General features: G+C 42.2%; 1 protein-coding gene across 1 annotated transcript in view; it reads right to left on the bottom strand.

The window, feature by feature from the left end:
• Positions 1–26,924, bottom strand: part of LOC108792007 (solute carrier family 22 member 15-like) — a 217,932-nt gene that overhangs the window by 31,740 nt on the left and 159,268 nt on the right. Inside the window, exon 10 of the mRNA XM_018562674.1 lies at positions 6,515–6,587. Coding sequence (XP_018418176.1) covers positions 6,515–6,587 — 73 coding nt within the window. The remainder of the gene's footprint in view (positions 1–6,514; positions 6,588–26,924) is intronic.

Below are 26,924 nucleotides of genomic sequence, written 5' to 3'. Positions count from 1 at the left end.
GACAGTGGGCTCAAAGAAAGAAGACCCGGGAGAACCCCGCTGTTGAAAGAATAACATAAAAAAGGCAGAACTGGAGTTTGCCAAGACGCATACTGACCAGCCACAATGGCTCTGGGTGAATGTCCTTTAGAGAGATGTAAAGAAGCTGGAGCTCTATGCTTACAGTAAAAAATAATAATTTTAAAGAAAAGAAAGCCACATCTACTGTGAAACATGGAGGCTCAGTTATGTTTTAGGGGTGTTTTGCTGCATTTGGAACAGGCTGCTTTAAATCTGTGCTCTGTACAATTAATTCTCAAGAGTATCAAGGAATTCTAAAGCGAAAAGGTACTACCAAGTGTCCAAGAGAGCTAAAAGCAACCAGAATGGTGAAGAACAAAACATTGAACTACTCTGAAGTGGCCTTTTATAAACCCTGTTCTGAAACCTATCAACCATCTATGGAAAGAGCTGAAACATACAGTCTGTAGAATGTACACTTAAAACCTGAGACAGCTGGAGCATTTTGTTCAAGATGAGTGGGCCAAGCTACGAGTTGGTAGGCGCAGAAATCTCACAGAGAGCTGAAGAAATTGTTTGTTTGCAGTGATTGCTTTAAAGGAGAACTATGAGGTGAGTGCTTTTCACTCACCTCATAGTTCTAGCCGACCTGTGACAATGAGACTGTCACAGGTCGGCTCAGTAGAGCGGGAGGTGAGCGAACACATACCGGGTTCGCTCGCCTCTCGATCCTGTCACGGCTCTCTGCCGTGAGAGGGGGAGGGGCTGGATTCCCCTCTCCCCGTTCCGATCTGCCGGCGCTGACTGGCGGAATGGACGGGGGAGGGGGCGGGTACAGCTGGCCCTGCCTCTAGATAGGCAGAGCCAGCTGTCACTCACGCAGCTGGGCGGATCCCGTCATCTAAGTCGGGATCCGCTCCGGTTGTAGCTCGCGGTATACTGAGCTTAGGGTAACGGGAGGACGCTAGTTTGTGTCCTCCCGTTACCCTAAGGAGAACTATGGGGAAAAACACTGACCCCATAGTTCTCCTTTAAAGGTTGTCCAACAAAAAATTAGGTTAAGAGTCTCATCATTTTTGTCCATGCTGTTTTCCTATATTTTTAAAAAATATTCTGTTGAATGAAACAATCAAAAGTAAAGTCTGATTTTTATTAACTATGAAAAAAGAATGATGGGTGCCAATTGCTTTTAGCAATTTAAGGTCATTTCAGAGGAAATAGTGGACTCTTCTTTTTCATGGAAGGATACCAACACATTTGTCTACGCCTGTAATGTTTCGACATTCATTTTTAATTTGGTCACATACATGCTGTTTAGATCGAATACCAAATGGTAGGCTGGTCAACAGAAATGTTTTGATCAGGCAAAGCTCCAACACTTTCAGGTAGTGTTGGAGCTTGCCAAGAAGCTCCACCTGCACACATGCTTATTGGTCCATCACTGTGGTGGACTATCTCAGCCAATCGGATTGTGTGAGACACCAGGGGGTGAAGAGTAAACTTTAAGCAGTATTAGGAGGTGCTGAACTTTTGCTAATCAGAACTGCTCAGCATTTAGGTGAAACAAAGGATACTGAAAGATGCTGCAAGTATGTGCCTCCACTTCATACCCATTAAAAGTTTGTCAATGTTACTTTATTGAGTCAATAGCTTCAATGCCAAGTAACTGGCCCAGAATAATGCATATCTGGAATACTGACTTCACTCTGATTTCACTTTCTGTCCACTTGTACCTTGACAGTGATTCTGTATTGAATGTACAGTCAGTAACTGTGTTCAAGCTATTGGATCAACCTTACAGCAAGGTAACTAGCACTTTGACAAGGGGGTCAGCAATGGCAACATATTTCTCTCAGTACAGATTTAATTTCAAGTAGAATTTAAAAGCCAACCTGACCAAGTCAGGAGCTAGTAAACATTTTTTTAGATGCCAAGAGAATATGCTTCCATTGACAAAAAGCCTTCCTGGGATCTAAAAGGCAATGTATGTTGGAAATAGTGGGGTTTTATCCCAACATCTGGAAAAAGCCTTAAAGCTACCCTGCCAGTTGCTAAAAAACAATGAAATGCCAATTCCCTGCAATTTGGCAGCCATGTCTCCTATCTTTACTTTACTTAATAGCTGGCACCTCTGTCACCGTTTTAGCATTTGACTGTGGTTCAGTCCCCTGAAAACCATATCACTGCTAGGTCCTGAAAAGAGGGGGGAGGGACAGACATCTAAAACCCCCAGAAGTGTTACATTCTGAAGAGTCTGACAGAGACTGCAGCTCTAAAAATTGGAGGGAAGCTAGGAGACATGGACCTCTGGAGCTGGGAATATAATAGGTCTTCTACTGGAAGGAACTGGCAGTTGATTTTTAGACATCTGTCAGGATTGCTTTGAAATCCGTTTTTGACTTCATTTTTTGTATACTTGTTCTGTCGCAGTGACTTATAGTTCTACATCTACCAAATCAGAATGAGAGTTAATCTGCAATTCACTCTATGGGACCAACTACTGCAATTCAGAAATGGGCTAGAACATGAAGTTCCTGTTAGTGACTGGTATACAGCTGGGTTTATACAGTAGGAAATCCAGTGAAAATATGCAAATTACACTTACATTGGAAAGCACTGCAGTTTAAAACTTACTGGAGTGCGTCTTTAAAGGTAGAAGCACATAAGAGTTATTCATGTTTGTAGTAACAAAACAAAAAAAAGCATAAAGACTGATCAGCAAAGATGGTCACTGGATCATCATGTCATGGAGGTCAATGCTCTCATCCTTTCAGGCTAGTGAATTACATGTAGAGTGTATTGGAAGAAAATCCTCTTGTGTGAAAGCATGCATTCAAAACAAACCGCAGGCATCAATAGATCCCACCTGACCAATAGCCTTAATGTGGGCGTATTATTTTATTGACGCTTATTTTGTGGATGCCTGAAATGTTTCAGATGCAAATCATTGCACAGGCATTATAAAACCGAGAACTGCAGTCCGACATAAAACATTTCACTTAAATCACACTACAGATTTCTAAACTGTATTTAAAACATATTTGAAGTTTACATGTCTGCATTGACAAGCTGTAAACGCATTAAATATACATTTTTTTTTAAAAAGAAGCCATTCGGAGTTACTAAACACCTGTTTGAGTTTACTTCTTGCAAATACCTTCCACAAAGATATCACGCTCAAAACACAAGGGAATGTAACTCGCATATAAACTCCCACACAAACTACTGATGGTAAATTATACTGACAAGGACTCATACAAATCACCTACAAAATTGCTTATGTCTGAGTCCCAGTCATGAAATCAGTGTATCAAGCTACGAAGTGAGCTCTTGCCAAAAGCAGTGTGCATGGCACATCTGGTAATGTTTTCTCCCAGCTTTCATTATCTACATTAATGGCAGAAATATTTCAAATTATATAGTGATGTAAACTATAAGATGCCAAGTGCTTGATTGATTTAACCATTAATTTCTTCCAGAGCAGACAGATTAATACTCCTATCTGAAGGAAGGATGGAAACATTTTTTTTCTTGCATGGAATAACAGGCATGATTGTAAAGTTTCATTCAATAGGACTTGTATAAGGACATACAGTACCGCCCTAAGAACAAATGAATAAACCAATAAAAAACAGGAGAGTTGTGACTCCCAAATGGCTATGAAAGCTAGCCGATTAAAAACCTCCTTAAAACTGAGTGCATGTGTCCCAACAGTGTTTTGCACAAATCTCATGTGCTCACATAAAACTTCAACATATACATTTCTATAAACAGGTGTATAAATAAATTAAATGTGTGACATTGTGGTCATCCAAGTTCATATATGTCTGTAGTGTACAAACAACCAGTCCATAAAAAGTGCAGATAAAATCCAAGTTGATAAAAAGATGGTGCATCCACCAGCGCACTTAATATTTAAACAGTGTCTTCACCCATGTAAATCATCAATAGCTGCCTCTCACCTCATGGTTAGACCTCTCAAAGAGAAGGTCATAAGCATGTTACCCCATTTGTTACAAGGAAGGGGTTCACCTGCCCTTAATGAGCTGAACAGCCGGCTCACAGACTTATCCAATCTGTCTTTCAGTTGATTCCAGAGATATCGCTAATCCACACCAAAATCATAAAAGAACATAAATCATAGAGCAGACCACATCCACACTTTAAGGCTTTATTGTTAAAACTGCTTGCATGTAATGTGTTCAATCAGTAGCAAGATAAAAATACTCATACGACTAATACACTTCCAGGCACATCCACAGGACTCTCAATTCCGCCTCGCATCAGCAAACTCTGCCCGACGTACATTTTGTCTCAAACGACTTTGTCGAGGGCTTCTTTTTATCGTTTTTGGAGTTTGTCTGCACAATTGAAGCACTTTTTGGACTAAGTTGTTTGTACTCTACAGATGTATATGAACTTGGATGACCACAAAGTCACACATCTGAGTATTCATTTATACACTTTTGTTTGTTTACAGCAATTTATATGTTAAAGTTTTTTGTGAGCACATGAGATTTGTGCAAAACGCCTTCGGGACAAATGTGTGCAGGGGGGGAGTGAGAGATGGGGGGGAGTGAGAGAGGGGAAGAAAGAGAGAGAGAGATGGGGGAGAGAGAGATGGGGGAGAGAGAGATGGGGGAGAGAGAGAGAGAGATTCAGATAGCTAAAATTGATACAAGGAATAATTGCACTTGCAAAAAATCCTTGGTAAGCATGTATTTGAAGCTGTGGTGGAGGAGCAGCTACTTGGAGGTGATCTGTGCATTGCCAGCAGCAGGGTGCGTGACTTACCACCAGTCACGTCTAACATGACCTGGCTCTGATAATACAGATCTGGTTATAAAGTGCTTCGTGTCTGGCATCCCGGTTAAAGCAATTGCCTGAGACAGATTTGATTAGTTTATCAATTGCACTGCGCCCATTTTGTATTTTATTAAATTGATAGGTAAATGTTAACGTCATTGTATTTTACTGCTGCATGTTATAGACAGGGTACAGGTTGATATGGTGAGTTGTTAAGGAATTTAATAAAAAACAAAAACAAACCAAAAACAGTTATTCAGGAGAGAGCGCTCTACTTGCATTGCAGGTCTCCCCTTTAATTCCATAAATATTGATTTATACCCCAAATTTCTGTACAAGACTTGGATACCAAATTCCAGTGTGTGATCCTTAAAGTGACATTGAACCCTCAGATTTTTTTACATAAAACAATACTGTAATGTGCGCCTTACTGTAATCCATGGTAGTTTCCCTTCTCTTTGATGCTCTTCCTTTTAAATCTGTATCTGTTCTCGTGCTTGGAGAGAACTTCCCTTTTCAGCAGACTGCCTTGTCTCAAACGGTGTCTGTGTATACGTTTCTATAGGCTGTAGCCTGAGTCAGCACTACAGGAAGAGGCCCTGAGCTGAAAAGGGAAGTTCTCTCCAAGCATGAGAACAGATAGAGATTTAAAAGGAAGAGCATCAAAGAGAAGGGAAACAACCATGGATTACAGTAAAGCTCACATTACAGTATTGTTTTATGTTAAAAAATCTGAGGGTTTAATGTCACTTTAATTACCTGCTGGCGGGGTGCGATAATGATGGTCCACACATTTGGCTAACCTATGCAGTAAATCTTTATAATTTGTAAATTATACCACTCTATCATTTAACAAAGGCCCTGGTGTGCCGAAACCCAGCAGGGTGAGTGACAAGTCTGTATAGTGCAGGTCAAATTCATAACTCCCATCAAGATCAATGCAACATAACAGTAGACGTTTTTTTCCCAAGGCTCGAGTTGTGACTACAAGACATTTTATAGGCAAATCTTTCTTTCCAGACTGACATGTATAGAAGTGTTCTATGACAGTTTATTCCTCAGGACAGATGCATTTTATTTTTTACCAAACATCCTGCTTGTCCCACTGTGGCAACCACATAAATGCAGATCTCACAGCACCGTATATAGTATGTTAAAGTTGGCAGAGTCATTGGTCATGTGGTTTCTTCCGAATTTGGCGCTAAGGCAGAGCTGGCTTTGGATAAATCTCATGTCCTGTAGCTTATTGTATTCCTAGACAAAAGGATTTTTGGTCTAACGTTTTACTAGCTACACAAGGGGAGCTTATTAAACAACTGTGCACACACATTTTTTCACAATCTGAAAAAAATCAATATTTAATTTTAATTTGGATCTCATGGAGCTGGGTTTAAACAATAGCAATTTAAAAGAAACTTGCTTTTAAAGTCTGATGCCACTACACAATAATAATTAGATTAATTATTTAATTGAGAGTTTATCTTGGCTATAGTTCAGTCTTGGAGGTCTAAACCCCCTGGCATTTTGACAAACGCCCGCCCCCACCATTGTTGGTTTGATCTCTTGAACTTCTTGCATTTGTAAGAGGCTGAACTTGACAGACATTTGGCTTTTTTTTTTCAACCAAGTTATCAATGTCTCTAGAACATTGATACATTTCAGATTTCATTATCTAAAAAGAAATGCAAAGGAAAACAATAGTTCTTACCATGGATGGTACAAAAGGAGCAAGGATACCACCAAATCTGCATGCCATGGCACACACACCCAGGCCTGCATTCCTGAAATGAAAAATAGAAAACAATATAATAGCATGATAGAAATAACCATCTATTTGAGGCATTTTGGTTAATTTTGGATAGAATGAGAACAGGTTAAAAATGTCGTCAAATTTTTAGTATTGTCACTATCTCCCTTTTGGTCCTGTCTGTGGTTAGGAATGTGAGGTGACCAGTAAACCTAAGAGGATTTAATCTTCTCCAGCTACTAAACAAGGGTGCTTTTATCAAACTGTCTGTCCCCTCTGTTCAAAAGATTACCTTTCATGGTGACCCTCTATTACCAGGGCAAGGAGTGAGGGGAAACCTTCACCCAAAGCAACAAACAGAAATAAGAGCCTACCACAGGTTCTAAATCTTCACACACTATCCAAGCCCAAAAGAAAATGTCAGTGGCTCAGCTTTAATCAGGACCATATATTTTGCTCCATTTAACCTAACCATATGCAACATTTGCAAACAGAACATACATTATAACTACATATAAATGTTTCCACTAGGGCATCTTCTGCAGTTTGACAGTATAATACAGAGATGTGTACGTAGGAGTGAAATTAGAAGTAGGCTGGCTATGCATTGGGCAGTCTTGTCCAATGCAGTGACTTAACAATTTTTCTTATATCCTATTCTGTTCACACCACAGTGCTGCGGTGGTTTGAGCTGAAAAAAGTCAGACATCCTGCATTTTTATTAAGCACAGCATGTTGTGACACAGTACACTGCATCGCATTGAGCTACAATGCATAAAGGTGAATCAATTGTCATTTTGTAAAGATAATTTCTATCACGTTTCAAAAACAAAAGGAAAATAGTGCAATGTGTTGTAATTGCCCTGTTCCCTTCGCAGTGCACATCAGTGGCCAATGTAGAATGCGGGCTGCTGGTGTGAACGAGACGTTAATGATGATGGGGATGTAAATTCCCAGAGTTACAGCAAATGAAAAAAGGAACACCCAATAATATTTCTAAAAACACATTCTAATGCTTTAATAATAGCAAATATGTTACCAAGCATTGGATTTAGTTGCGGACTGTTGTTCAGCTTTATCGACCAGTCACATCAGCCGCTGCGCAAGATCACACAGCAGCTGGTGTGCGGTGCCTGGCACAGTGCTGATGAGCCTATTCTGTCACATTGCACGGTGTATTTAAAAAAAAAAGTTTATTGAAATGTCACCAGAGACATTCCCATAACTTCTATGGGCTCAGCGTGGTGCAAGGCAGTTGTACCGTGTTACATTCTGCTGTGCTGAAAAAGTACTGACTGCAGTATTTTTTTTTTGAGCGCACACCATCGTGTTCCACTATAATGCAGTGGTGTGAACGGTGTGCATCCATGACCAGGCATATTGCCTTGTCTTGCGTTGGGGCTGTGCTGGTCAGTGCGGACCCAACACATATGATGTGAATTTATCCTTAAAGTGACATTTAACCTTCCTTTTTTTATTATCTTTTTTATGGTGGCCAGACTTGCTGGAAAAAAAGCTCTTTTATCGTTTGTTTCCTTGTGCTCAAGTAGGTTCCAAACTGCAAGCCTGCCCATTCCCCCTCCCCCTGTATGGGTGCCTCCATCAGATAGCCAACTGCAGTGAAGGGAGCCATACATGCACAGTCTTGGCCATGCCTGCACCTAGCTGTGGGCATCCATAGAGACACACACAGTGTGCGGCTGCTGTAAGTGTGGGGAGGACGGAGTTGTTACAGTGCTGGGTGTTTTTTGCCTTGATGTAGAGCAGTGGTTCTCAACCTGTTTAACCTCGGCACCCATATTTGTCCTTGGTCATTAAGTTGCGGCCCAAGTCGCACTGCAATGGAATGCACAGCTTTGGGGTACCGCGCATTCCGGTGTGGGGGATTGAACTGTGGATGGGAGGTGCGTTTGGGGTGCCATTCAAATGAATGGCAACGCAATGCATCTCCCACACCAGAACTCGTAGTAGGTGCGATTGCGTGGTATAGTGCGTTACTCAAACAGGACTGTTCACTGCACTGCACAATGTATTAGTGTGAACACTGACACACACAACCACAGACACAATCTCACCCACTCACAGACATTCTCATATACACTCCAAAAATTATTTAATTTCTTTTCTTTTTTTTTTTAAGATTCTACCAGTCTGCCTACCTTACGAGAACTGGAGTGGATCCTCAGCCTGGGGTCCAGTGTGGGCTGCTGCTGTGACGGAGCTCCATCCATTTGTACATTGCTTGTACAACTCCCTTGTGTGCCCTGTACCAGTGGCGGGAGCCAGAATGTGACGTAATTGCGGTCCAGGCAGCTCTACAGGACATGTGAGGGTGCTGTACGTAACGCATGAATGGATGGAGCTCCCTCGTGGCCATAGTCCCAGACCACCCCCACCCCAACTCAAGCTGAAACTCAGCGCTGGGCAGCATATTTTAAATAGCTGTTTGCCATGAGAACTGACTGTGTTGCACTAGGGGGAGGCTGAGGACATGAAAAGTGGAAAGCACATGGCGACCCACTGAACACAGGGTCGCGACCCCACTTTTGGGTCATGACCCACCAGTTGAGAACCACGGATGTAGAGAATGCATTAAGGTAAAAAAACACCCTGCCTTTAATACCACTTTAAAGGAGAACTATGACATGAGTGATTTCCACTCACCTCATAGTTCTAAGCCGACCTGTGACAATGAGACTGTCACAGGTCGGCTCAGTAGATCGGGAGGTGAGAGAACACATACCGGGTTCCCTCACCTCTCGATCCTGTCACGGCTCTCTGCCGTGACAGGGGGAGGGGCTTTATTCCCCTCTCCGATCTGCCAGCGCTGACTGGTGGAACGGACGGGGGAGGGGGCGGGTACAGCTGGCTCTGCCTCTAGATAGGCAGAGCCAGCTGTCACTCACGCAGCTGGGCGGATCCCGTCATCTAAGTCGGGATCCGCTCCAGGTGCGGCGTCTCAGTATACCGCGAGCTGTAGCTCGAGGTATACTGAGCTTAGGGTAACAGGAGGACGCTAGTTTGTGTCCTCCCGTTACCCTAAGGAGAACTATGGGTAAAAACACTGACCCCATAGTTCTCCTTTAAGCTGGAAAGGCAGAAGATGAAGCAACAGAGACAGATTAGAAACAGAAATATATAACATTGTAAATCATTTAGGTGGTGTTTGAAGCATACAGGAAATTTAATGTTAACTGAACTGAAGCAGCCTTTCCTGTACACTATGATCATAGAAGAAAATCATGGAGAAAGGATAACAGGTACAGTTATACACGTACTGCCTCGGGTAAAGACGTCTGTTGTTAGTGGGGTAAAAAACACCACAATCCACTTGATTGGGCAAGTCAATACACTGCTGAATTCAGCTTATAAATTCACTGAGTTGATCAGAGAAGGAGGCGGCACACATCTCTTTATATATTAAACGATACATTTACTTTTGTAAAAGAAATAAAATCAGTGACTGTCACAGCAGATATGATGTCATCATCAAGCTGCCAGAAGAGAACAGACAAGCAATACTTATCAAATTCTCCTGGCGCCCCTGTCCTATTCAGTTCCCACTTTTATTACTGCATGTAGACATTTTATGGTGTCAGGCTCTGGCACGCAACCAAGCTGATCAAATACAATACATGCTAGAAAAGTCACTGAATGCTTCTATTATCACACATATCTGATTACAACCATTTATAGAAAAACATGGACATAAAGGTCATTGCCAGCACCATTTTAATGAGCTGAGGAATGTTTTGCCTCTGTATGAATGAATGTTATTAATATTCCTATGCATCATTTCATTCCTCGGTGGACACTGTAATCTCATTTAAAGAAAAATCCAGGGCACCTGAGACATGAAGTTGAGTAGCGCTAAATCTTTTATCTGGTCTTCACAAGACTCTGCATCAATATGCGGAGAAGTAAATCTACACTAATACCATCACGTACAGCACTCGAGCCAACCTCAGCAATGACAGCTCAGGGTAAGGGAATACAATAAATTAGCCAGAAAAAAAATAGAGCTCATATACTCCATATTCTTACAGAGAGAAAATCTTCTTCAATCCACAAATAAAGAAAAAGCATGACAGTATTAATTAAATCAGTATTAAAACATCTTTGTAAAAGCCCGATAATTGTCTTTCAAAAGGCAGAGATAATCTATGTGACATCAATTCTCATGCCAGTATTGTGTGGAAAATTAACTGACCATTCCTTTAAACCCAATTTCAGCTATTTCACAGACATAATCAATTAAGGTGTCCTGGATATATGAGCTTAAATGGAATCTCCAGAAAGAGCCCATTAGTGGAGTAGAGAAACTCATATTTAAAGCACACTCTTTTCACTATGCCCTATTTTAAAGTATCTGCTTCCACACTCAACAACCAATTAGCCTGCACCCTCACCTGGCTGGTTGCATGAGATGAGGTCTTATTGGTGACAAAAATAGATATACATTTTAAGCTAGCCTTTGGCATATAAAGTAGAAACATTAGCTTTGCATTACACCCAATAATCCCCTCCACCAACACACTCCTGGGATTTGATCACATCATGTCTGTTGAGCTGCATTTTTCTGCACACCACCGCACATGTATGATGTGAACAAGGCACATAGAATTCTATGTATCCTGTTCAAACCACACATGTGCAGTGGTGTACACAAAACCCAGCTCAACGGACATACTATGACCAAGCCCTTAGCCCTCGTTCACACCTGAACGTTTTGTAGCGCGTTCTACGCTCGCCGAACGCTCTACAAAACGCTCAAAAATATAAATCCCATTGTATTCAATGGTCTCGTTCCCACCTTGGCGTATTTCCGCCCGTCCCTAACGCGCTACAAAAAGGCCCACGCCTGAAAAGATACAGGTACTACTTTGGGCCGTTTTGTTGCGCGTTTCCATTGGGATACAGCCAAGTAGCCTTCGGAAACGTGCGACGGTCGCGCAACTTTACCGCGATTTGCGGTAAAAAAAAGCGCGACAGACGCGCATATGCAATACGCCTAGGTGTGAACAAGACCTTAGGCTTTGTATGTATGGACTTCAGCATAAATCCTTATTGCTATCACATAGGCGTTAGCTACAGGGGGCAATTGCCCCCCCTAGGTTATTCCTTGCCCCGCCCCCGCTGATTCTCCTTTAAAACGGAGGCCCGTACAGTGAAGCGGGTGGGCAGCACTTTCACTTCGGCAGAACTGACAGATCACCGCTAATACAGCAGCGATCTGTCAGTTCTGCTGAAATGAAAGTGCTGCCCGCCTGCTTCACTGTCTGATCACTTCACCCTGAGCTGCATGCACCCCTGACTGCCGCACCCTGCGCTGCATGTACCCCTGACCGCCGCACCCTGCGCTGCATGCACCCCTGACCAGCACACCCTGCGTTGCACGCACCCCTGAACGCCGCACTCTGCGTAGCACGCTCCCCTGACCGCCGCACCCTGCGTTACACGCACCCCTGACCAGCGCAACGCTGAGTTGCACGCACCCCTTACCAGCGCACGCTGCGTTGCACGCACCCGGGACCACCGCACGCTGCGTTGCACGCACCCGGGACCACCGCACTCTGCGTTGCACGCACCCCTGACCGCCGCACCCTGCGTTACAGCACCCCTGGCCGCCACACCCTGCAGTACAGCACCCCTGGCCTCCGCACCCTGCGCTACAGGCACGCCTGACCGCCCCACCCCGCGCTGCACGCACCCCTGACGAATGCACCCTGCGCGCTGCATGCACCCCTGACCGCTGCATCCTGCGTTGCACACACCCCTGACCGCCGCACCCTGCGTTACACGCACCGCTGACCGGCAACGCAGCCTGACCAGCGCACGCTGCATTGCACGCACCCCTGACCAGCTCATGCTGCGTTGCACGCACCCCTGGCCGCCACACCCTCCGTTGCACACACCCCTGGCCGCCGCACTCTGCGTTGCACGCACCCCTGACCACCCCACCCTGCGTTACACGCACCCCTGACCAGCAACGCATCCTGACCAGCGCAACGCTGTGTTGCACGCACCCCTGACCGCCGCACTCTGCGTTGCACACACCCTGAACGCCGCACTCTGCGTTGCACGTTGACTGTGGTATCTTATATGCCCCCCCTATATATTGTTCCTAGAGTCGCCACTGCCCCTCTGTAACAGCAGATAGGGTGTGACAGGTCCTCTTTATGGAGACATCAGGGTTTCAGACCCCTGATGTCACCTAGGGACCCCAATGAAGCTGAGGAAGCGGAAGCAGAGATCTGCTTCCCCAGCTTCTCCTGGCTCTAAGAGCCGGAGAATGTAAATAGTGACACCAGAAGTGATATAATATACCTCACTTGGAGGAGAGATCAGCTGAAAGCTGCTGAATCTGTCTCCGATCATTGCAGGGAGACCTGCTGAGCTGGTCCCGGACGCCGCATGGGGATAGCGGTGCCCGGGGAAACCGGCAGCGGTCGGGGGCGCTGCACGGTGCAAACAATCCGGCAGCTTTATAGATGCCAGATCGCTTGTACATTAACAGCCATCGCTGGCTGTTAAAAATGACTACAAGAACACAGCTTCTGCAGCAGCCGTGTTCTTGTTTTAACTACTTCTGCGGGTCGCCGTCTATAGATGTATTGCAGCCCGGAAGTGGTTAACAAATTAGTTTTGAGTTATGACTGACCTTAAAAGGAGAACTATGAGGTGAGTGCTTTTCACTCACCTCATAGTTCTAGCCGACCTGTGACAATGTGACTGTCACAGGTCGACTCAGTAGATCGGGAGGTGAGCGAACATATACCGGCGTTCGCTCACCTCTCGATCCTGTCACGGCTCTCTGCCGTGACAGGGGGAGGGGCTGGATTCCCCTCTCCGATCTGCCAGCGCTGACTGGCGGAATGGACGGGGCGGGTACAGCTGGCCCTGCCTCTAGATAGGCAGAGTCGAGATCCGCTCCGGCTGCGGCGTTTTAGTATACCGCGAGCTGTAGCTCGCGGTATACTGAGCATAGGGTAACGGGAGGACGCTAGTTTGTGTCCTCCCGTTACCCTAAGGAGAACCATGGGGAAAAGCCCTGACCCCATAGTTCTCCTTTAATGACCATAAAACTATTTCGAATGCACCAGATTTGTCACAGAATCAATTGATTTTGATGGATGATTTGTGTGGATGATAAATCTGTGGTCTGTTATGGATAATTTTCATCCCCCCACAACTACAGTCATGTGAAAAAGTAAGTACACCCCATCAGAGATAACTACGGTGTGAGCTGTTCTTTAAAGGGTGTTCTCTTCCTGTCAAAACAGAAATGTCAGTCCATGCTTAGGCTGTAAGGCCCCTTTCCCATGCCTTGGGTCAGGGCTGATGACCGACACCATCTGGGCTGCCGCAAAAACTGCCAATTAACTAACTCTTTTTTTATTAAACCCCGACACCTTTGTTTTATTATATGCTTTGAATTTGGACAGAAGATAGGATAGCCATACAGTCTGGTAATTCTGTTGAGACAGGAAGTGAATACAAGTAAATAATCCAAAATCAAGAAATCTTTCAGGTATAAGGCTGCATTATTATGCCAACTCAAAAGTGAAGATTCAGATAATTACAAATGCCCACTGGGGATTGGTTCTCCTGGGACTGCTTACCACTAAATGAGAAAGCAACACATTATTAAATTAAAAGCAATTTATTGTGTTGTATTTGTAAACGTTAGATCTCATTTTATCCACCATTTCTCTAGTGTTGGCCAGGATTCTATATTTTCATAAGATGTTCATGAAAGCCTAATACCAGTCTTCACATACAGTGAACTGTGGCCATGTAGCTTCAGACAATTAAAGTTGCAATTTGAATGAATTCTTTGTATGTTTGTGTGGGTTTTCTACAGGTGTTTACATCTACAAAAAACTGTTCCTTCAGAAGTTATGCGTGTGCTAGTATGAGCGATAAGGGCGTTGAAGTGTAAGCTCCATATGGACTGATGTACTCTGTAAAGCAGTGCCTAATATCATTGTGCTATAAACATTCAAGAGATAAAAAAAGTGTTTGCAAGGATGCATTTAAAAAACTCAGAGCTGCCAGCACTAAAAAGAATACTGACAACGTTGTATTACAAAACAATAAATAGCTTTCTAAGAATGTAAACATCGGCAATACTGTACAGTATTAACAGGCAGTTATTCTTTGTGTTTAGAGTCATGGCAATGAGGCTTACAGCTAACAAAAGCAGGAAAATTACACATTACTATTCATGAAGGAAAAGCTGTGCAGTAGAACTACTTTGCTTGGAACTTCCTCACTGAATTCGCTGTATAGATGAAAGTGGGGAAAGAATGAGGGAATGTCGAAATGGGGGGAGTAAATAGGAATCCAGGAAAGAGCCCACACTACAGGGATTATTAGAAGTTAGAAACTTTACAAACGGTTAAAGTCAATCATTGAAAGAGTTGGAGTCAAGCTAAGCATCAAGCTAAAACTAGTGTTTGTATTGCGCACACAGGGATTTAAATCCTTTTTTTTTAAATTTTTTTAAGTAAAGAAAAAAAAAAAAAAAAAAACGTTGTTTCTCTGAAAAAAAAAAAAAAATTAAAAGCACATGACCGCACTGTTAGTAAGTCATTTTCAAGCAAATTTATGCTAGTAAGTAAATTGCAAAAAGAGTGACCATATCGGTGGCACGTGGCAGTATAAACAAAATCGGCCAGTGCAATGGAGGCCTTAATATATAATCAATCACATTCTACTATAGTCATTGAGTGCAGCACATGTCATGTATCTGGTGAGTACAGTAACATTAGGGGAATTTGTGTCATCAACTGGGGTCCATTTCATGTTCTACATGCTTAGTATTACAAGTTTCACTCATTCTAAGACAGAAAGTGTCCACTCACACCAGATGTACTGGGCTGTCCTAACACATAGGCAAGGCAATTTGCCTTGTTCACTATTAAAGTTATATTAAACATTAAAAGAGAACTATGGGGTATGTGTTTTTCCTCATAGTTCTCTTAAGGGTCAGGGGAGGACATATACTAGTGTCTGTCTGTGACCCAAAGCTTAGTATAGCAAAACAAATGGAAAACGCATTCGTTACCAGCTTTACAGCAAGGTGCACATGGAAGGAGTGTGCTGGGAAACTTTTTGCTATAACATTTTGCTACCAAAGCTCAGTATATCGCAAGCTACAGCTCTCTGTATAATGAGACCGCCGCAGCCGGGACAGAGCCCGACAATGCTGTTGAGATCCACCCAGCTGCGTGAGGCAGAGCCAGCTGTGCCCGCCCCCACCCCTGTCCATTCCTCCAGACAGCGCTGGAGGATCGGAGCGGGGAGGGGGAAATCCCTTAAAGGAGCGGTGACTGAAAGAGAATGACCGAGAAGTGAGCGAGCGACAGTACGCGTTCGCTCACTCCCCGATCTATTGAGCCGACGTGTGACAGTTTCATTGTCACACGTCGGCTTGAACTATGAGGATGAGGGATTTTCACTCACCTCATAGTTCTCCTTTAATAAAAAAAAAAAGAAAAACCTAGTGAGGTAGACTCCAGCACTTGTTTGCATGTCTGTTTTTGTTTTAACACTGTGGCTGCTTTCAATCCCTACTGTGAAAAATGTTAACTCTCAGGATCCTGTTTTTGGGTGGCTCCATCCCCTTACAGGGACCCATGGAGCCATCTGTGTAACGCACTCCTGGCTTGATAGCTCTGAAGCTTATGGTCCTTATGGTCCCGGAGGCAAGCCACTCCCCTTCTCCTCCCTCCAGCTGCTGATTGAAAGCGACTGGAGCCTGCGCTGTCCCTGCTTTATGGTGCATGAAGGGTACTCGGACTACCTGGAAGTGTGAGGGAAGCAGCGCTGTGGACCAGGAGCCACTGGTAGAGAGCAGATAGGGTAATTGAATGCTCAGGAACTTATTGAAAAAATCTACTGGGTAATGTTGCACTGCTTGACATTACCCAGTACATTTTAAAAAAGGCAGAGCGGTTTAATGCTACTTTAGGTCAGCTCCCATCACCGTGTTGCAGTGGTGTGTGCTGAAATATAAGTACAACGTGCAGGACTTTTTTTTGCCACAGCATGTTGCTGTCACTTTCTGTCAGTTCAAACAAGGAAAAAAATGGGTATTCGGTGAGATGAGCTGAAATGAGCACATTTTCTTTCACATTGCACACCAACAGCTGCACGTAATGCACTCTTCTGTTGTGAACAGACCCTTCCAGAACTGCTGTCACAGCAGTAAGGCATTGTGCTGTCCTCTTCACTACTGAAATTCCATCTCTGAAAACCTGTCATAAGTTCTAACAATCTCACAATTGAAGCCAGCTTTGAGAAGAGTAAAAAAAACTAGGTAAAACAGTATAGGGATGTAAATGTTGCATGCTGCTGAGTGATCAGGAACCAATATGGATCGCATTCCGCTCGAATAGTTTCCAACTGTCTATCATTTGTAGGGACTTTCCCTCTTTTGGAACCAAATTCCAGTGTCCCTCTTTTGGTCTTATATAAAAACCTATTAAACATTTCATCTAAACTTGTATCTGTTACTTTGAAAAGCCAATATAAAGGTAACACACTAGTAAAAAAAAAATGCATATGTGGGTTGAACCAATCATGTTTTTTTATAGTAATGCTTCATCTAAAATTTCATGAAGTTGGGGGTATGCGTTCCAAGGGTCTTGCGTCAGATAAAGCTCCGACCTTGCTTCATGAAAGTAAAGACACTGGTAACCGTTCTTATTAGATTAGATTCTTATTAGATTATTTTTTTCTCCCAGAGATTCTTATTAGATTTGTTTTTTTCTCCCAGAGCTTCCTTTGTTTTATTATATGCTTTGAATTTGGACAGAAGATAGGATAGCCTTACAGTCTGGTAATTCTGTTGCGACAGCAAGAGAATACAAGTAAATATACAAAATGCCCACCGGGATTGGTTCTCTTGGGACTGCTGATCACTAACTTGCAGTTTTGTTCAGCCACATTAGGGATTCACACACCCCTGCCACACAGCATACATAGATAGATTACATTATTTCCTGTTTCAGCTTTGTTGGTCTGTTCACTGAGTAATGAATTAGCATATTCACAATATTGATTAATTGCCTAAAGAGCAGACAGGCACTAGCTATAATGAGAAAGTCATCTTCCTGCAGTATGGCAAGACCAAATACACCTAAAACAGAACAAAAAAAACCTGGGAAAAAAGTTAATATACATACCTTACCCCCAGCGCCTATGCAAGGTTAATGTCACGTTCCTTATGGCAAGCTCCTAGATAATACAGAATATCCAAAAGGTTATCCTGCACAGGACTGTGCCTCTTCATCTGTACACATTGCTTTGACCAAAGGGCCATGATAAGTTACAGTATATAGACATGTTTATGTCCAAAAATTTGGGCTGAATGGATCTGCTAGATTATGAAGCCGCCATCTTCTGTGCAGATATAAATAATCATAAGTGTTAAAATGCTTTAAAATATCTGCCTAGTAAATTGCAGTAAGCATGAACTGCATATTACTGATTAGCACTCATGGTGTGTACTGTTCGCCTTTCTGCAAAGCCGACATTTGTGACATGAAAAGGGAATATTTAAAGCTGATATTACTCAAGAAAAATGTAAATTAACACTTAATTAAAACATTTAAAATCTGATTGTGCACTCTCTATTAAATGTATCAACATCTCTGTAGAGAGAGTTCTTACTTGAATGCAACCATATCGTAAGTACATTGAAAAGATTGTTTATCTAAGCAATTGTTGGTAAATCTAAAGTGGGGCTTGTACAGGGATTGTACAGGATTGTCATGTGTAATCATTTTACATCCATAAGAAATATTGTGCTCTAACCTACTCTATTTCTTATTTATAATGGTCATTGCACGCATGAGACTGAAAAGGTCTAAACAAAGTAATGTTGTAACTCTTTCTTAAGACTGAGCTGCTTAGAGCTCTGTAATCATTTAGGAAAAATTAGCAGATAATATAAAGCAGCCACCCAGAATAGTTGCTTTGTATGTCTACAGTTGAAGATCTGTGGAAGTCAACGTGTTATATGATGTGCTTTATTTTGCTCCTGAATGGCCTGCTGTGCTATGACATGCTGAGAGAAACAGTCACCAATGGGCATCTGATCAGCCCAATCTCCACCCTTGAGCTGTCACAATCGTACAGTCCAACTTGTCATGGATTAATTGATTTTTGATTGTTTACTTGAATTCTCCCTGTAAGAACAGGGGTGTCAGACAGAGTGTGTGAGGATGTTACGGCTGTTTAATCTCCTGCCTGAGCTCAGGGCGATAACAGATGCTCATTAAACTGTGAGCATTACATGAAAGACAACTAAAGGCTCTGTTAAACCTGTCAGCACAGGGTCACGTGTCTCCAATAAAATACCTGCTAAATGAAGAGGGAATAAACTAACATTTCCAGCATATCGTGAAATACCACTACTTTTCTGCTCCGCAGATGCTCTGTACTTCCGGGAACCATGGAATACCTGCTTCCCAGCCACAAGCTGTAGTTTCTTCTGCTGGCTTGTACTTCACTGGAGCTCTGGCTTGTACATACCGGAGCTACAAGCAGGTGGAAGCAACCACTGTGTAAAGCAGGGTAAACAGTTATTCAATTCATTGGATCAGTCGAATATTTGCAGCGAGGTTTCAAGGCACAGGTTGGAAAGGAAAGCATTGCTTGCAAAGCTAAGCATATTGCCTCTTCTTTCAACAGGTGTGTTTATTGGATACAAGTGAACCTGTGCCAGCAAGGACACTTTAAGTGACAGTTTCACTCTCCTCCATCAGCACAGATAGAGTGTCATTTATTATTCCAGTTGAACTGAACTTAGTCCTTACTTAGTCCTGACAAGAAAACAAGTAAATAACAGCACACATACAAATCCCTAGGAGGTAAGCCGGAGCTATATAGCAGCTCAATTTTTCTTTCATACAGAGTTTGTCAGAATAAAAAGCCAAAAAGTGCTCGCTCTTTCAGAAAAAAAAACAAACACTCTTCAAACATTTATTATATTTAACATTCAGTTACAGAACATGCAACATTAAGAGACTTTCAAACAACGCAAGGCATTAGCAAAAAGGCTTTCTCCACCTGGAGTACATATGGCAATAAATTACGGAATAATATCAAATTAAGTGTAGTGAAAAAGAAAAGATTGTCTCATTAAACTAATGATTGCTAAAATAAAAGGTCATATAATGGTATAAATTGTAACGCGCAACCCATAAGTGGCAATAATGTAACAATGGTAGAAGGATCCTTGGATACAGAACCTTGCAGAAAAGCTGATAATTATAATTAAACTTTGGGGCTGTCAAGATTTTTTAGCAAAATGAATAAAGACACATCTCCAGCAATAGCTCAGAACTGCAGAAGACAAGTTGAAAATAGAGAAATGTAATGAGCCACGGAACAATTATGCTCACATTGTTTTAGAACCCTTTTTAGACATTCCTTCACATTACAATTCTGACAGTATATATCGACTGCAAGGAGAAGTGATGTTTCACTGCTGGCATTAAGTGACAAACAGCGCTTTGCATTTCTGTACATAGAACAGAGATACTTAGCAAGTGCACTTAGATTCCTGACGACTAACAAAAAACATTTTACTGCATTATCATTGGAAAAGAGGAAGCCTGCAAAGCCATTCAACAGAAGTACTAGGAACATTCACATTGCTTATTTAAAGGGGCTATCTGGAAAAAACAAACTTTTTCCTCTGCTGCGGAACCCTTTGTATAGTAATAAAGCACATCTTTTCCAGAGACATCTCCTACCACTCTTTATGTTGCTCAGTAGACTAAACGTCATCGTTCAATTGTAATGGAGCCCACAAAGTTTTAATTTGTAAAGCTTTTGATACAATGTAATATTTCACAATCAGATGGAGTTCTGGGTGAAGTCTAATATTAGGGCTCCTAGTCCTTGTAAAATGGGGAATTAAAGGAAAATTGCAATACAGAAGGGTGCGATGCAATGAGCAAATGCTAGTATTGCTTGTGGGTATGTTTTGAGCACTCAGGTGGGTGCAATTCCTTGTCTTAACACTAGAGGAGATGATGGCACTGCAGGAACTTCTGTAAAAATGTTTTGGGGATCAGCTTCCACCAAATGAGGTCACTGTTTTTGGAACACAAAACACAAGATTTTTTACTTGTATAGAAGATTCTGGGACTCCCCACAGCAACAAGCCACAGCGATCACCGTTTGGTTCCCAGGCTTTGCCCAACCACTGTAGCCTGGGTAGCTAAAGGTAGGCAACTGATTTGTACATCATATTAAAGTCAAAACAAAGGACATTTGTGTCTTACTGAAGTCTTTGTAAAGGTTTCCTTATATTTTAAAGCACTGTGGAAACTGTTGGCGCCATATAAATTCTGTATAATAATAATTTACACAAACACACGAGATGACTCCACGAGATGACATTGTTGGGCCTTGTTGGGCCGCCTCGTGACTCCACGAGATGTTGAAAGGTGATGCAAGGAATCTGACACTGCACTGTTGCCCTTCTGTTGTCTTGTACCAGTCTTGCCACTCTCCGTTCTGACCTAACATTGACTAGTCGCTGACGGCCACAATTCGCACGTTCAGACCCAGATTTTCGGCTGACAGTCCAGTCTTTAAACACTTTAACAACAGCTGCTCTTGAACATTTAACGAATTCTGCTGTTTTGCTGATACTCGCTCCATGGCTCCGAGCGCCAACAATCATCCCATTCAAAGGCTGTTAAATCGCATTGTTTACCCATATCTTCAGAAAAAAAATCACTTCTACTGCCGTGGTAAACAACTTGCTTCCCTATTTATAATGATCTGGCCCTCTAGCAACTTCCGCACAATTTTAGCTAATTTGCCTACAAACGTCAGGTGGTCATAATAATCTGGCCACTCAGTGTATTTGCCTGCCATGATGATCCAATAGCTATAATACTTTGCTCTGCAAATTGTAAGATCTGACTTTGCCCTGACTGAATCTGCTGCATGCTTGCAGGCATCTACCATTTTATCATGAATGTCAGCCATGGCAGCTAGTACAGTTGCTATTGGACATTACAACATTTCTCATTTCTTTGTCAGATTTTCTTTGACTGTTTTAGACAGTTCTTGAAACACTTCTTCATATTCCATTGTCAGCTCCTACCCTAGTTAATTCACACTCTTATTATTCTTTCCTCATCCACTATCTCATCTCTCTTATATCCACTATCCTGGTTTGTTTATAAGGGACATCTCTTTATCCTCCTTTATTACTTTCATGGCTCTGATTCACCTACGTTATCAGGATCCTTCTAGTAATATCTGCTCCCCTACACTCCCTAATGCACTTCAGATCTGAATTCTGAAATATAACAGATACACAACAGGTTCATTAGCAGCTACTGAGTGCATTTTTAATGCCAATTTATAATGAAATATATATGTTTCATCATTCCCTTTAAAGATCTAATACGCCTTTTGTATATTTAATTACTATGATCATAATTTACATTTATATTGTGAACTGAAAACAATGCATGAATGTTTACTGTATATTGAAAAACCTAGAGCAATTGTATTCTCGCAAAGGCAGGTATTAAGATATTAGCCAACAAATAACTATAGTCACCTAATTTAACAACATTGCTTTTTCGCCGTTTTACGGATGCACGCAATTTGTAACCTGGGCATGTTGGGTATCGTTTTACTCGTTGTAACCTCATCTTTTATATTTCATTTAAAAAATGGGTATTTTGTTGTGTTTTGGGGCATTTAATTAAATTTTTCACTAAATATTGGGGTTTAATAAGGAGTTGCGCTAATATTGCGCAACATAAAAATTTGCAACTACCACCATTTTATTCTATAGGGTCTTGGCATTCAGAAAATATATAATGTTGGGGGGTTTTAAGTAATTTTCAGGCCTAAAATGTGGAATATAACATGGGTACAAAAAATTTAAAAAAGGCCTGTCATGAAGGGGTTAATCACTTAAAACAATGCTATGTAAAAGGAAAACATATTATTAAATACCATTGCTGACGAGATCCACCCAGCTGCTGGATTGACAGCTTGCTCTGCCTATCCAGAGGCAGAGGCAGAGCCAGCTGTGCCCGCCCCCTGCACGGAGCCGTGAGTGACTGTCACAGCTCTCTACAGGGATAGATCGAGAAGTGAGCGATCGACGGTATTTGTGAGCGATCTACTGAGCCAACCTGTGACAGTTTTACTGTCACAGGCCAGCTCAGATTATGAGGCTGTGTGAAAATCACTTGCCTCATAATTCTCCTTTAAAAGACCAAAAAAGCAGACCCCCTCCCCCAAGTCCAAATCAACAGCTATGTTTATGTTAAAGCTCAACTTCAGGTTTAAAGCTGGAAAAAAAGTTAAACGCTTTTACCAGGGCTTTACTGTGACACCAGGACAAGAACAAAGGGGAATGGGAGTCACTAGCCTGGAAAACACAGCAATAAAACAAATTCTAAACTTTCCTGACTCTAAAAACTACTAAAAAAAACATCCTGTCATTGGGATAGGATGTCAGCGCAGACGGCAATAAATACCTATACAAAATGCAATGAGGGTGCCAAACATAAGATTCAAGATTCCAAATGTCCTTCATATTATTAGTACTAGTTCTCAGGATAACACAAAACATCCAATGCATTTCCAGGGCCCCAAAAAATCCTAAGATGTTGTAAATGGTAGGCCTCAGAGATGGCATAATTACCAAAAAAAATTCTTAGTTGGAAGTTAAAAGATGCCAGCAGTCACCGTGTCAGTAGAATGCTCCTACCGTTAACTTAACATCTGAGCCCTGAAGAAGAGGGAGAATGTTTGGGCCCCTGAAACGTATTGGCGGTTTTGTATTATCCTGGTGTGAACAAGTATTATTATTAAAAGAACTTGGACTCTTGAACCTTTTGTTTAGCGCTCTGCTGTAATCTGACTCACGGAATGCTTAAATCCAGTGCCTCGTGTAAAAACATTTAGCAACAGAGGTACCCCACGCCTTTCAAAACACAACATGTTGTGCTTTAACAGGAGTTTTATTACCAGGATGTAATTTTATTATGTCTCTTTCCACTGATACTTTTACATTCTGGATTTAAATAGTTTCTTACCAGTTTGGAGAAGGCAAAAGTGAACAATCTAAAGACAACATAACTAAACTGGAAAATGATCCAAATATTGGATATTTTGGCCTAAATTATTTACTTATCCTGCCTTCTCCAAACTCTTCACCCTTTTGTCAATAGCCCTGTAAATTTTGCTGTTATAAAAGTGTGTTGGTTGCAACTAACACATTTAGTTGTATGTTGGATGCTTTAATCCAGCGAACTTCCCGTTTCAAATGAAACTGGGGCCAGCTTTGGACATTCCAGTATTTATATAATCACTGTAGCAAAGTAGCTGCAGTCAGGTTTCAGCACTCTCCGCTCTTTCTGTGCAACTGCTCTACATTTACATTACATTAGAAGGCTGACTGCTGTGAACGTACTGGTGATATAAATTTTCATCCACAGTGCCTGAAGCTACAAAGGCCAATGATGGCTTGTTTTGATGCTCATTTACAGCCTGTTAAGATTATGTAAATAGTTGAATGTCCATAGCCTGGCCACCCTTGCAGTTCAGGGTAAGATGGGTTTCTGCTCTACAGAAAAGGTGTTTCAGACACAGAATAATGAATACCAAGTCTCTTTGCACTAGTAGGATAAGTCATTGGTATGATATTTTACCAGTTCTGCAGCCTATTGTATACATTTTAAAATCGTATGGATTATATTTTTTTATAGGTGTGAATATGCTGAATTTGTTTTCCTAATTTAGTTTTCTATTGAGTCACCTAATCTTATGACCTTCCTTTTAGGAGACAGATATGTAAATATCCCTATGTTAAGGCAAAACGTTTAAATGTTCAGGAACATTATGCAACTCCACATCCATACAAAGTATGATGAAGCAGGAGAAATATGTGAGTATGTGACTAACATGAACCATTATTCACTTTATTTTATTACAGGTATGTATATAGCGCTGACAATGTATGCAGCGCTTTTACTTTTTTTGTACATTCACACAAGTCCCTGCTTCAAGGAGCTTACAAACTAAATGTCCCTACCTCATCATAAACATACTTACACCAATTAAGACAGGAGCCAAGCTGCACTGGATTGGAATAGAGGAGCCTAGTGCTGCAAGACAGGAGTGCTATCCACTAGACCACTGTTGTGTCCACTTCACCACAAGCCTGTGGCTGTATGATAACCACTTGTGTACACCACTCTGAGAGATGAAGTACCCAATAATATCATACCCTGAAGTACCTAATCTCCGTACAATCGTATCAACATTGTTCATTTCCACTGTGAGACAGTGTAAAGTTGGCTGATAACAGCTTATTGAGGAACACTAGTTCCTATACATTCTGGCTACTAAAAATATTAGGAATGCACCAATTTTGATATATCGAACACGAGTACCAAAAATTTTTTGCCGGTACTCGCCGATGCCAAATAACGATACGGGATGTCCCATTAAGGAAGCCAGGCGATGTGTAATGACTCGCCACCTGGCTTCCTGATTAGCAGGGCTTCGTGTAAAAACTCGCCACCGGGCATCCCAATTAGCAGGGAAGCCATCCCCATGCTTTTCATCACTAGGTGATGAGAAAGTATGGACTAAACTTTCTGGCCAATCAGGAAACCGGGCGCTGTGTAATGATGTGGCACCTAGCTTCCTGATTGGCCGGGAAGCCAGCTTCATGCTCCTTTGTCATGAGGTGACGAGGGAGCATGAAGCCGGCTTCCCAGCTAATCAGAAAGCCGGACAGCGTGTAATGACTCGCTGCCCAGCATCCTGATATCGGAAGTATCGGGCTAGGCATCGGAGAGAGCCATGACTGTCACTCACGGTTCCCTGCAGGGATTCCCCCCCTCCCCTGTCTGATCCTCCAGCGCTGACTGGCGGAACGGACGGGGGAGGGGGCGGGTACAGCTGGCTCTGCCGCTAGATAGGCAGAGCCACCTGTCACTCACGCAGCTGGGTGGACCCAGACAGAATTGACGGGATCCGTTCCGGCTGCGCCATCATAGTATACCGCAAGCTGAAGCTCGCGGTATACTGAGCTTTGGGTGACGAGAGGACGCTAGTTTGTGTCCTCCCGTTACCCTTAGGAGCACTATGGGGAAAAGCCCTAACCCCATAGTTCTCCTTTAAAGGTTGAACTAGGCTGATAGCTGTGTCTCTGTAAATAGTGCATGTGGACAGAGTCTTCTATTTTTCTCAGATTCAACTGTGTGTCCTTTTTAATTTCAGAAAATCATATTACCAGTAAATCACTAAAGACCCTCTAATAAGGTGCAATAGTGGAGTGTCATTCACCTTAGACTCAATCATGTGCTATTTAATTTTAATCAGGTTGAAAAATCAATGATTGAAGTCCTGATAATCATGGTATGCCAGTAATACCCAATTGGGCTTATTGTTTGTGGTATTTATCTAAGAGTCGCCCAGGCTGCAGCTTGGAATTTATTGATGTGGCAGGATTTGCAAGGATGTTATAAGACTGTATACATGTATGCTATCTACAATCAGAAAAAATAGTACTTTTTAATCCCAAACTCTATATAAAATATATCACAATCTGCGACCTGCATACTAATTCTAGGTCAGTGCATCAAACTATTGAACACACAGAATCAGTATGACAGTCAAACACCATTTTCAGAAGGTCAGCATTAAAGCTCACATACTTTGAAAGGTTTCTTTTAATATGGAATTGGTTTGGGTGGGCTAATAGAAATGTACTTAAATCAATGACGATTTGGTTTTCTATCAATCATGTCCGTAAATTGATCATTTTATTATCCAATTTCAGAAAACCTGTGTGTCACAATAACGTTTCTCTCTAGTTTTGTAGATTTTAGTGTGTTTTGTGTTTTAAGCATCAAGAAGCCTCTTCTGCACAGGCAAAGGATTCTAGGTAGCTGCAGCCGCATCTTCATACTGTCTTTCTACAATACATTGTAATAAGCCCTTGTTGCCATACATAGTCAAGATGGTCAAGTCCTTGCCAAGCAGAAATGTAGGAGAGAGGTGAAAAATTAGGCAGAATGTTTTAAAACTGGTGGCATATGGGTACATTTGAATATACGTCTCTAAACTCTAAGTTATTCTAAACTAGCAAGTGTAAAGTTGCCCATACACAGACAAAAGTCTTGCGATGGTCGTAAGCTTATTAAAAGCTTGTACGATCTGCCCATCTTGGACAGGCAGATCGTACTTGTGATCATCACAAGCCCGCACCCTTGGGGGGCAGGCTTCCGATGATGGCAATGAGGGGCGGGCCTCCGATGACTGCAAACGGGACGTGTGTACACACCGGCCCGTTCGGCAG

Source organism: Nanorana parkeri, unplaced genomic scaffold (assembly GCF_000935625.1).
Source record: "Nanorana parkeri isolate BGI_ZX_2015 unplaced genomic scaffold, ASM93562v1 scaffold590, whole genome shotgun sequence".
Classification (NCBI taxonomy): Eukaryota; Metazoa; Chordata; class Amphibia; order Anura; family Dicroglossidae; genus Nanorana; species Nanorana parkeri.
This window is presented reverse-complemented; position numbering and strand designations above follow the sequence as displayed.